This window comes from Leptinotarsa decemlineata, unplaced genomic scaffold (genome assembly GCF_025532065.1).
Source record: "Leptinotarsa decemlineata unplaced genomic scaffold, Ldec_3_MD MMD2_tig00000882_RagTag_RagTag, whole genome shotgun sequence".
In the NCBI taxonomy this organism is placed as follows: Eukaryota; Metazoa; Arthropoda; class Insecta; order Coleoptera; family Chrysomelidae; genus Leptinotarsa; species Leptinotarsa decemlineata.
In genome coordinates this window covers 14,772,086-14,785,000 of record NW_027412556.1, presented here as the reverse complement: position 1 = coordinate 14,785,000, position 12,915 = coordinate 14,772,086, and the positions used below count along the sequence as shown (strand labels likewise).

At 38.6% G+C, this 12,915-nt stretch overlaps 1 protein-coding gene across 2 annotated transcripts in view; it reads right to left on the bottom strand.

Moving 5' to 3' along the window:
- LOC111503687 (uncharacterized) overlaps positions 1 to 12,915 on the bottom strand; it is a 55,350-nt gene that overhangs the window by 31,191 nt on the left and 11,244 nt on the right. For both annotated transcript variants that reach the window (XM_074175069.1, XM_074175070.1), the window contains exons 5-7: positions 4,593 to 4,729; positions 4,238 to 4,490; positions 2,071 to 2,286 (exon numbers count right to left, since the gene is read on the bottom strand). In XM_074175069.1, the coding sequence (XP_074031170.1) occupies positions 2,071 to 2,286; positions 4,238 to 4,490; positions 4,593 to 4,729 (606 nt within the window). The remainder of the gene's footprint in view (positions 1 to 2,070; positions 2,287 to 4,237; positions 4,491 to 4,592; positions 4,730 to 12,915) is intronic.

Here is a 12,915-nt window from a genome sequence, read left to right as displayed (position 1 = left end):
TTTCATTCTCTCTCACATACTTTCTCTCACATTCACACAATATTACTTCCAACAATATCCCCCATCTCTCTATCTTCAGATTCTATTTTTCCATTGCTCATCAATGTATTCATCTCCTTTTATATATTACCACATCTCTTGTTCACCTTATCTCTATCATACATTAAGTTTTTCACTCGACCACTATTTTATTTGTTAATTTCAAGGTGCCCAGTATTTTTCCTATTATTATCAGTCACTATGTTCACTGACTGTTGTATTGCATGTGGGTGGGTTTTGCACCTTATCGAACAATAAAGGTTTGTTTCTTTTATTCTCTTAAACCTTTCATATCTTGTACCCTTTGTTACTATTTACGATTTCTTCAGCATTTTTTCTTTTATGCCTTTTTCATGCCCATCTTGTCTTTTCATGTTTACTCTTCTTTTGCATTTCTTCTACCGAAATGTTTTTCCATCTTCCTCAATTCTTTCCATTTTGTATATTTTTCAATTGAACTTGTCTTTTCCATTGTGTCTCTCCCTTTCTTACAACTTTTCATATATCTCTAGTTTTTAATATCTCTTTTATCTCTCTTTTTACACTAACGTTTTCCTTGTCTTATCCCCCTTCACATTTCTCTCTTAGATCTCTCTGGATACCTCTGTTTTTTCACTTTCTCTACCTTCTATTCCCTCTCTTAAATTTTCGTTATCAATTCCCTTCTCCCTTCAGATTTCCTTCTGTATTCATCCTCTGAGTTCCTTTGTTTCTTGAATGTATTTCTTTCTCCTGTTTTTTGTATTTTCTTATCTTATTTTATTTCTCTTGTTTCTCTCTTATTTCTCCATAGCAAAACTCATGTATTTTTTTACATATCCCACCTGTCATCTCCTTTATTTTTTTCTTCCACTCCCTCTATTTTCTATTTCCACCACCACATATCTTTCCTGAGAATTTTCTTTTCCATATCTTGTCTTTTGTACCTTTCCCAATCGGCTTTCTCTCTCTCTCTCTTTCCCTCTCTCTCTCTATCTCTTCCCCCTCTTTCCCTCTCTCTCTTCCCCCTCTTTTCCTATCTCTATCTCTTCCCCCTCTTTTCCTATCTCTATCTCTTCCCCCTCTTTCCCTCTCTCTCTCTTCCCCCTCATTCCCTATCTCTATCTCTTCCCCCTCTTTCCCTATCTCTATCTCTTCCCCCCCTCTCTCTCTCTTCCCCCTATTTCCCTTTCTCTATCTTCCCCCCTTTTCCTCTCTCTCCCTCCCCCCTCTTTCCCTCCTCTCTCTTCCCCCTATTTCCCTCTCTCTCTCTCTACCCCTCTCTCTCCCCCCTATTTCCCTCTCTCTATCTTCCACTCTCTCTCTCTTCCCCCTCTTCCCCCCTATCTCTCTTCCCCCTTCTCTCTCTTCCCCCTCTTTCCCTCTCTCTATCTCTCTTCCCCCTCTTTCCCTCCCTCTCCTCCCCCCCTCTCTCTCTTCCCCCTCCCCCCTCTCTCTCTTCCCCGTCCCCCCTCTCTCTCTTCCCCCTCTTTCCCTCTCTCTTTCTCTCTCTCTTCTCCCTCTTTCTCTCTCTCTTCTCCCTCTTTCTCTTCCTCCTCTCTCTCTTCCCCCTCTTTCTCTTCCTCCTCTCTCTCTCTCTTCTTCCTCTCTCTCTCTCTTCCTCCTCTCTCTCTCTTTCCCTCTTTCTCTTCCTCCTCTCTCTCTCTTCCCCCTCTTTCCCTCCCTCTCCTTCCCCCTCTCCCCCTTTCCCCTCTTTCCCTCTCTCTTCCCCCTCTTTCCCTCTCTCTTCCCCTTCTTTTTCTCTCTCCCCCCTATCTCCCCTCTTTCTTCCCTCTCTTTCTCCCCTCTCTTTCTCCCCCCTCTCTATCTCCCCCCTTCTCTTCCTCTCCCTCTCTCTACCTTCCTCTCCCTCTCTCTCTCTTCCTCTCTCTACCTTCCTCTCTCTCTCTTCCTCTCTCTACCTTCCTCTCTCTCTCTTCCTCTCTCTACCTTCCTCTCTCTCGCTTCTTTCTCCATTTTTCCCTAATGCTTTTCTCTAGTATTTATTTTCTGGGTCTCTCCTTCAATCGCTGTCTATATTTATAAACTCACCCTTTCAATCCCCTGGGCGTGTGCCAAAATACACGTTTCACTGCAATAAATGGAATTTTTCCTTGATTGTTTTTGACACACGACGCAAGGCACTGCGTTCGCGGGCTCAGAATTTCTGCCTCGTTCGCTGTTAACGCTGTCGATTGAAGCCCTGGAATTCCTGGACGCTCTTCGTACCCTTCTCGCGGCCGCCTGTGGTCTTTTCAGCATCGGATCCTGCATAAGAAACAATCAAATTAATCATTCACTGGCAAAACCAAAAGAAAAATGAATATTTATCAGAGCAGAATCCATGATAATATTTGAACGATTTTCACAAACATTTTATATTTCTAAAGGCGTTTTGCTAACACCGTAGTTTCCTCGGTAGAAATGCTTCTATCTATCTATTATCTCTAAGTAAATTTAAAACTGAACTGGATAGTAATAAGTTTGTTGTGCCAGTGTTCCTTGACCTCAAAAGATCATTTGAGACCGTTTATAGGTCTATGTACTACTAGCTAAATTGAATATATATGGAATAGAGAGCATAATGTACAATTGGTTATCTAATTATTTGACCAACAGAAAACAACGGGTAGGAGTGAAAGACATATCCTCTTGTAAAATTGACAATGATTTTGGAGTTTCCCAGGGTAGTGTTTTGGGTCCCCTTCTATTCATACTATATTTAAACGACATGCCATTGTTTGTTGATTGTGAATTTATAATATTTTTTGCTGATGATACTCTATTGCAGGGGTCTCCAAACTACGGCCCGCGGGCCAAATCCGGCCCGCCAGTGTCATCAATCCGGCCCGCGACAGCCAATGATTTACTGTCATCAATCTGGCCCGCGACAGCCAATGATCACCTAACTGTTGTTACCATTTCTGTGATAAGTTGAAGAAGAAAACAAAGAATGATAATTACTCGGTTTTATTTACTTGCAAGCTAAAACTTAACGACAGAAATGATGACAAAGAAAACTTAACTTAAGTATCTAAGTTTAAGCATATTAATAGATAGATAGATAGATAGATAGGTATCCTTTATTAGTTCTTTGTAATAAAAAACCTTTTCAGGCGTAGAACATGTCAATTACAGTAAAAATTACAGAAATAGTAAAAAAAATCATGAGGCAATATCATTAATATTGGTTAAGAATATAAATGGCCACAGATGTATAAATAACAAGGTTATCACAGTCAATATACTTAATGTAATATTGTTATATTAGATACAGAACACGAACATATACATCTATATGTAGGGTTCAAAAGAGACTAAACTACATCACAATGCAGAATTATGCATGAAATATTCAACGTGAACAACATCAGTTTAAATCATCATTGAAGAATTCTTCCAGCGAATAATAAGCTTTGGAGAGAAGCAAAGTTTACAATTTATTCTTCATGATCACAGAAGACAGAGTTCTGAGAGATTCAGGTACCTTGTTATAAATATTCATGATTGAAAAAGGTATATTTTTTTGAAGATAGGTCAAATGTGTCTTTATATTCAAAAGGTTATTTTTGTTCCGTGTGTTGTGGGTGTGGTTCCTATCATGAGTCGCAAAAAGAGATATATTTTCTTTGAAAAATACCACAAATTCATAAATATAGAGACCTGTTAGTGTTAATATTTTTTTATCTACGAATATTTTTTACGGCTTTCTCTCTGAGATAGGTTGAATATTTTTCTGAGACACCGTTTTTGCAACGGGTCTCAGAACGGGTGTTACTTTATTTCACAATAGACAGTTTCGCTTCCTTCGCCTTTCCTACGCAGACTAACTCGCAGATGCGCCACTAGCCTTTTTATATGCAATTATTACTGCCATCTCGAGGTGATCAGAATACACTAGTTAGAACCAGAACTTTCTCAAACCAACGCGGTAATTCCAAATATTTAATTAAGCCTAATGCCACCTAGCGGGTAGCTGAAATATAGTTAAGGGCAGAAATTGGCCCTTGGAACAAACTGAAAAAATCATTATGGCCCGAAGGCTTCAAAGTTTGGAGACCCCTGCTCTATTGGCATGTAGCGATGTGAACCTTGAAATGGCTATACAGAAAATGAATAATACTCTAGAAAGAGAGACTTCTTATTTTTTCTGTATTGAAACCAATGCGAATCCAAGTAAAGCACAATGTTGATTGCTTGAAAAAACGAAATAACTCACCTTACAGAAGAGGCAAATCCATTCCCTACCCTCTGATTCCATCTGCTGCCCCATAGCCTTGGTAATGTTGACGCACTTGCCGTGGTACCACTCCTCGCATGTGTCACAGCAGATCATGAAGCGGTTGTTGTGCGGCTGGTTGCAGATGCACCACAGTTTATTAGGGTCGTCTTCGGATTCTTCCTCTTCATCGTTGGAACTGTCGAGCTCGTTTCCAGACACGTGTTCTTCATCGAGAGGTTTGTGGACGGGCCTGTGTAATGATTATTAAAATACTAATATTTCAAATATATTCGTAAAGGAGAATTTAACAAATCTTAGATTATACACTAAACTAGACGCAGTTGTCTCTTACTTAAAGGGAGGTTTTGATTCCTCGTTTCTCTTATTTCTACTCCTAGTTGTGGGTCTTTCGATGGGTGGTATTACTACAATCCTTCCGTCTGCACGCACTACTTGGGTTCCACCTTGAGAGTTGCCCTCGTTACTTGCCTGAAAATCATAGTTAAATCTCTTAATGAATAGGATCATATGAATAGCTGTCAAAACAAGATGGCAAGTGGAACAAGTTGTACATCACCACTTACAAGCATTACTTCAAAAAAGTTATAAACAGAGTTAAATATAACAAATGTGCTGAAACTTTCAATCCAGCATGTCTGAAACAAGTGAGCGAAAATGAGAATTGCTGTAAACATGAAACAGAGAAACCCAAGTGACAACATTGAATTGAACATAATTCGGACAGGAGAAGAAAACTTTTTAAATGAACAATCAAAATGCTCAAACTATTCAGGACAAAAATACGGTATTTATTGACAAAGAAACAACAAATTTAAAATCATCAAAAACAGCCAGAAAGAAAATCCAATACCAGAAATACCTGTAAATAAAATAAATGTTGAATTGATTCAAATGCGAACCAAAGGAACATGTGAATTCAACAGTAATTTAGTGAATCCAAATTGAACAGAAATGGACAACATATACAAAAAAAAACAAAATTTGGCAATGGAGGAGACGATGAAAATGTTAATGGAAAGGATAATTCAGACAAGAAAAATATATTGAAAAACAAAACAAAATCCAAACACTTAAAAGTAAAAATGCTGAAAACTCAAACACCAAAAATGGATACTCAATCATTTACGGTGGGAGTAGAACTTCAATTGAAGAGAGTATATGAAGAGAAGTTTTGGCCAAAGAAAATCGAATTTGAAATATTTGACTTCAAACGAGGACAACAGGACACAATCCCAAAATGAAGAAAGCCCTGAGCGGCCAGTTTTTTCTGTGAGTAAAACCTAACTTTTATGCATATACAAGGTAGTTTAGCAAAACATGTTTCGACCTAGACGTTATACTACAGAAAGAAGATGTAGTATTTTGTCAGTATCTGAACACAGGTTTGTTAATACCAACATTCAAGAACTCCAATTTCCTAACTTTCAACTATTGTCACATTTCTCAGGAACAAAAAAAATTGGGTATTTCTCATTTAGTAGAAACTATTATACAGTGTGTCAATTTTAAAACTTAAAATGGGCTATATCTCACGAACGAAAACTGATATCGAAAAATGCTTGAAACCGTTTCTAGAATAGTAAGGGGGAACTAAAGTGACATGAAAGGTAACTCACCCCCCATCAACCCCTAGGCCCCACCCACCAAAACACAAAAAGTTTCAATTGCAAACCCCTACTTGTGGTAAATCATTGAAAAGACTATAAAAATGCTATCCAATGATGTGAATAATAATTGTACAGGGTGAAGCAATAATTGTGAAACTTTGGCTTAAATGGAATATTTAATGAGGTATTTGTTAAACTTCAAATTTATTAAAAATGTCAATTTAGTAAATGTTCGAAGTGTTTTTTTGTTGTTTTGTAAACAATAATACAGCCTATTTTCAAATTCTGCACGATCTTTGGCAAATGTTGTTCTAGTAATGGCGCGACATGCTTGCGTAATTCTTTCTCGCAATTCCCCAAGTGACGCAGGTTGAGTTTTATAAACAACTGACTTGAGGTGACCCCACAGAAAAAAGTCAGGTGGCGCCACGTCTGGTGACCTCGGTGGCCACTCAATGGGACCTCTCTTTCCAATCCATTTGTTCGGATAATTGGTATCCAACCATTGCCCAACTGGAGCTGCATAGTGAGGCGGTGCTCCATCTTGTTGGAAGTGCAGCAAATCTTCGTCTACAGCTAGGTTGCCTTGGTCGTCCCTTTGGTTCTCTAATTCATGCACAATTAAAGGTTCGATGGTGTTTTCCAGCATATCGAGATAAATGTCGCCACTTAAATTGCCTGGTATGAACAAGGGAACAATTATAGCATCGCCTAATATTCTTGCCCAAACATTCAGTTTTTCAGGATATTGAGTGTGACCTTCTCTGAATCGATGCGGGTTTGCGTCACTCCAGTACCGACAGTTTTGTTTATTTACATAGCCATTCAGAATAAAAGTAGGTACATTCATCACTGAAACAAATATTTTTTTAAATTCTCGGTTCAACGCAAATTCTTTCAGTCATGAGTTCACAAAACTCAATTCGTCGGTCTGGATCATCATCGCCTAGTTCTTGAAGAATTTGTGTATTGTACGGGTGAATCTTATGTAATTTCAACACCTTTCTAACCGACTCATGTGAAAATCCTGTCACAACAGATACTTGACGTGTTGATGCAGTAGGCTCCATTGCAAAATTTTCAAGGACCTCAATTTGGGTTGCTTCATTCAGTAATCTTGGGGCATTCCTTTTTTTATTTTGCACTGATCCCGTTTCTCTAAACTTTTCAACTAAATCGCGGAACATACACGTGACTTACATTTTTGTCCGGGTGCCTTTCATGAAATATTTGAGCTGTTTTTAAATAACACTGGTTCTGGGAGGGAAATATGAAAATTGTCTCCACGTCTCAGGTATTATTATTATCAGGTATACTGTAAACCATCGTGACAACTACAGCTGAATGACAGTACAGATCGTACAAATGATGAAAACTAATGACTTTTAAAAGTCTCAAACCAAAAATTATTGACTCTGAAAGGACCCAAAAAACTGATCTTTCCAACTTGTTTTGCAAAAACCGCAAATTAAATTTTTATTCAACAAAAAAAGTATCGACGGACACTTATCATTTAAAATAATAGTCCGGGAGGTAGCATTACAAATTAAAAAGTCATAGTAAGCCGGCTGATATTAAAATTCGTGCAGACTTTGACAATAGGCTGTATTATTGTTTACAAAACAACGGAACCCACTTTGAACATTTACTTAATTGACTTTTTTAATAAATTTGTAGTTCAACAAAAACCTCATTAAATATTCCATTTATTCCAAAGTTTCACAATTATTGCTTCACCCTGTACAATTATTATTTATACCATTGGATAGCATTTTTATAGTCTTTTCAATGATGTATCACAAGTAGGGGTTTGCAATTTAAACTTTTTGAGTTTTGGTGGGTGGGGCCTAGGGGGTTGATGGGGGTGAGTTCTCTTTCATGTCACTTTAGTTCCCCCTTACTATCCCAGAAACGGTTTCAAACATTTTTTGATATCAGCTTTCGTTCGTGAGATATAGCCCATTGTAAATTTTAAAATTGACACACTGTATATAATTACAGAGATAACTCTTGAAGCTGGGAAAAAATAAAATCAACCGCAGAAGCAGATCTAAGAAAATTGCAAATTTGGCTGGACCATCACCTACTCACCCTAAACGTCTCTAAAACTAAATTCATACCTTTTACACCTACGCTTAATACACAACCCACTACAGATTATTCTATAAACCTTCACAAAACAACTTGCACGGACACAAATACATGTACCTGCCCAGAAATAGATCGAGTATCATCAATAAAATATCTAGGAGTGACTCTAAGAGATATCCTCTCACGCAAAAACCTACTAATGCTTTATACTTCCCTAGTAGAATCCGTTCTAAGATACAGTATTATAATATGGGGAGGAGCCTTCGTTAACCACTTACGTCCTCATCATATCATACAAATCTCCATCATAAAAATCATATTCAGAAAAAAGAAACAGTATTCCACAATATTACTATATGAAGAAACAAAAATCCTACCAATCAGTCTTTTGTATGTTCATCAATGTATAATTCGAGTTCACACAACTAAATACTCATTTCAAAGCAGATCTGTCCAACCAACCAGACAAACTAGTAATGAAGAATTAGCAATACATACATTTAGAAAAGCTATAACCCAGAGAACGTTTCTATTTTTCGGTCCAAAATTTTACAATGAAATACCAGTACATTTTTAAAAAAAATGACAAACTAAGAAATTTTTAAAACTGAAATAAAGAACTATATCCTGAAAAACAAGGAAACTTTCTATAAAATACAACGATAGTGAATACACCCACTATTTGCTGGTATCCCTGTCCTCTACAAATCGTCAAATATCTTTCAGAATTTTGGTAAAATTAATATACAGGTGTTTTGGAGTTATGCTTTACATAAGAGTTAATTACCTTCCTTATCTATTTTTTTTTATCTTGTAAATCTTTGCCCGCCAATATTTTAATTTTTAAGATAATTTTATGTACAATACAAATAGTTTTTTTTTTAAGAGAAGCCCTGGATAAAACACACACACAGGCAATTATGCCTAGGTACGTTTTACTCAGAGAGCAAATCTAACCCCATTTTGTAAAAAAAATTGTAATATTTTTTTTGTACATGCAATTGTACATATGTAAATGTGAACCAAATGTGCATTGGAGGCGTATTTGAAATATGTGCTCTGAAATTAACCAGTCCAATCTCAGGAGGGTGTTTCTACCTTTTTTTCTGTCTGTAAATCTCCAGATGCTAATAATAATATGTATTTATTTCAAAAATATGCCGACCATTACAGCTTGTACACAGACAACATAGAATGAAATGATGTCCAAAAAAACTGAATTTTTTTTTAATCTACTCATAACTATATACATTTCAATAACTATATGGTTCTAAATCTATTGATTTTTTTTGTATTTCTTTCTTATATTTACTTATTCATTGACATGTAAAGAGGAGGTTTTTCAGTTATAGTTAACCAATGTATAGGGAGCACGAAATCATTTCTTTTTTTTTTCAAGGACAAAACACATGCACTACAGGAAAATCCTTAAGGCGCTCTAAGTAGCCTGTGCGAAAGTATCGATTCACATTGGATTTGAACCGCTGCAGATTAAATCCATTTGGAAAAACTTTCTCGGAAAGTTTATTCCACGTAAACGCAGTTCTCCAAATGAAAGAGTTCTTACACTTTGAGGTATTTTGTTCAACAAATATGTTTTTCCATTAACCAGCTGTCGCACCCCTACGAAAGATAACCCACAGAAGTCGAAACTTGTGCGAGCTAAGGACTAACGAAGTCTTACCGTTTAACGTGTGATTCCTAACAGGGGTTGGACAATAGCAAGTGAAAATCGAGCGTTCAGCCTGGGGCTTGAACCATCGACTCACACATCGGCCGATTGACTGAGTGAACAAAGCACCCACGTCGAACCGCCCGGCTAACGACCGATGAGCAGCCACAATCCGTCGCGTATTTCTGATATGTACACTCTTAGTGGAATCAAATGAGCCAAGCCACTTGAACACTTCCCGTGAAAGTATCTATGGAAGAGAGACAAATCTCCACCTTTCTTCGATGTTCCAGACTATCAAGGTTGGAAGTGATGTTCGCCTCTTCAATCAGGCGGATGGCTCTTTTCTGGAGGGAATCCAGCAGCTTCCGGGTAGGCTTAGGGGCGGAGCTCCATACATGAGAAAAATACTTCTTGTTCCGTAGGAAGTTTGATTAACCATTCATAAATGAAAAGGAAGCATATCGTCAATATTCCATTACTCTTGAAAACATATCTACACGATTGATTATACTTCAAATTATTCTCAATCCATTTAAATGAATTTCTTCTTATACGTGTTAGGAATCACACGTTAAAAGGTAAGGCCTCGTTAATCCTTAGCTCGCACAAGTTTTGACTTCTGAGGGTTGTCGTTCGTAGGGGTGCGACAGCTGGTTAACGGAAAAACAGATTTTAAAACAGATTTTTTTTAAACCATAAATTCCCAAGTGTCTCGTGATTCAAGCAGTCAAATTCCTTAGACTGATCTAAGAAAATATCAAGTGCTAAATATTTTCTTTCTACTAACAATTTATTATGCAGATGGAATTATTAATTTCCAATTATTACAAAAAATGTAACCAATTTCTCATTTGCGGGGATTTCAATATTAATTTCTCTTCAGCGAGTGAACAAAAGTAAGACTTTATAAATTTGTCAAATGAATATAATGTCAACATATTATAAAAGGTATATTCCCAGTAAGTGGAGAGAAGTACGAGTAGTATTTATACCCAAACCACCTTACCACCTTACCAAAAATCATTCCGACCAATTAGTCTCACATCGTTTTTTGGAGGGGCTATGTGAGCGGTACACAAGAGATGAGGTACTAGTTCACAACCCACTTCATCCAAATCAGGATGCATATACTCCGGGAAGGTCTACTGATTCGGCCCTTCACCATGTGGTTGGCAGAATCGAGAGATCATTGGACAACAAAGAATCCACCCTAGGTATATTCATAGATATCGAGGGAGCGTTTGATAAAACAACCTTTCCAACAATTACCCAGCAACTAAACTCCAGGAATGTACCCCTGGCAGTACGAGAATGGATACTCAGGATGCTCTCTAGTAGAGCAATAAGTATCAATGTAGAAGACATCACAGTGAGAAGACTGGTCATGAGAGGATGTCCACAGGGAGGGGTCTTATCACCCCTTCTCTGGAACATAGTTCTGGATATCCTGATTAATCACCTCAACAATAATGGATTCTACACAATTGCATATGCAAATGACATAGTTATCTTGGAGACCGGCAAATTTTTGAACACACTGTGTGATAGAGCGCAGGATGGACTCAAATTAATAGAAACATGATGTAAGGAACACTCACTGTCGATCAATTCCAGGAAGACAGATGGTCCTTTTCACCAGGAAAAGAAGATTATGGGGCTTAAAACCTCCAGAAATCTTCAAAAGCAAACTAAACTTCTCTGAAGAGGTGAAATACCTTGGTACTATCCTCGACAGGAAACTAACATGGAACTCTCACCTACAGAGTAGAGCAATTTCGGAGGATAGTGGGACGCGCATGGGGTATTTCACCCCGTGTTGTCACCTGGATCTACACTACAATAATAAGACCTATGTTAACGTACGGAGCCATTGCATGGGGACCGAAAGTTCTACAAGCAACGGCCATCCAAAAATTATATCAAATACAGCGACTGGCTTGTTTAAACATCACAGGAGCCATGAGAACAACACCAACCGCGGCAATGGAATTAATTACGGGTCTGACCCCTCTGGATCTGTACGTTAAGGAGGTTGCGTTAATGGCCATGGTACGATTGCGCACGGCTGGTGTAAACCTCGAAGTAGGAATGGGTCAATTGAGGCTGGGCCTATGGCGGGAAGCACTTACTGCACAACCTCTGCTGCAGGCAACAAGTGATGCAATTGAACCCAGGTTTGTGTTTAATAAACCCTACAAAATAAAATTAAGCAGAACACAGAGTCAGATGCTACAAATGCAATACGGATTTATACAGATGGCTTAAAAACCAAAGAAGGCTCAGGATGTGGAGTGTACTCCAGATCACTAAGCCTAAGGATTAAGTGGGGAATGGGGAGAAATACCAGCGTGGTCCAAACAGAACTGGCTGGTATCTCAATCGCCACAAAAGAAATAACCAAGAAAATAATTTCTGGCAAAAACATAACAATCTGCACTGATAGCAGACAAGCACTATTAGCCTTGAACAGACACCGTGTTACTTCAGGGCTAGCACTAGAGTGCCACCAAGATTTAGCCAAAGCCTCGGTAGATATTAACATTATCCTGAGGTGGGTTAAAGGGCACGACAGGAGTAAAGGTAATCGCATTGCCGACTCTTTAGCCAAGAAAGCGGCTGGACTAAGAATTTTAGGACCCAGTGGCACCCACGGCCTGATGACTTCGACAATTGCGGAAGTAGTCAAATGTTACACCCATGCTCAATCTTTAAAGAGATGGGATGAAATCAAAGGATGTAACCTTGCCAGGATCACCTTAGGCGACCCTGGGAAGCTGGCGCCGAAAAATATCTGGCGATGACCAGGAAAAATCTACGCCTTACAGTAGGATTTCTGACTGGCCACTGTCAGCTAAGGAAACACCTACATAATATGGGGCTAGTGGACACACCTCTATGCAGGATGTGTGAACAGGAAGATGAGACTGTCAGGCATGTCCTGTGCGAGTGCCCGGAGTTATCGTCAATAAGAGAGTGTGTGTTCGGCGAGTCTTGGTCTACACCTGCCGATATAAAGGAGATGTCTCCCAGCGACCTGTCCACCTTCCTGGAAAGGACAGGATGGACGATGACCTAGGAGGACAACTCCTCGGGAGGATGTACAATGGGTCACATGTGGCCTAAGTGCGTGGGCTTACACTCACCCTCCCTACTCTACAGATACCTGTCTAGTTGAATGACTGGGGACATGTGAAGATATTTTGGAAAGAAGCTCGGGACTGATACTCAGTCCGTTGATAATTTTGAATAGAAGTATTAAATCTCTATGTTTTCTGCGAGCC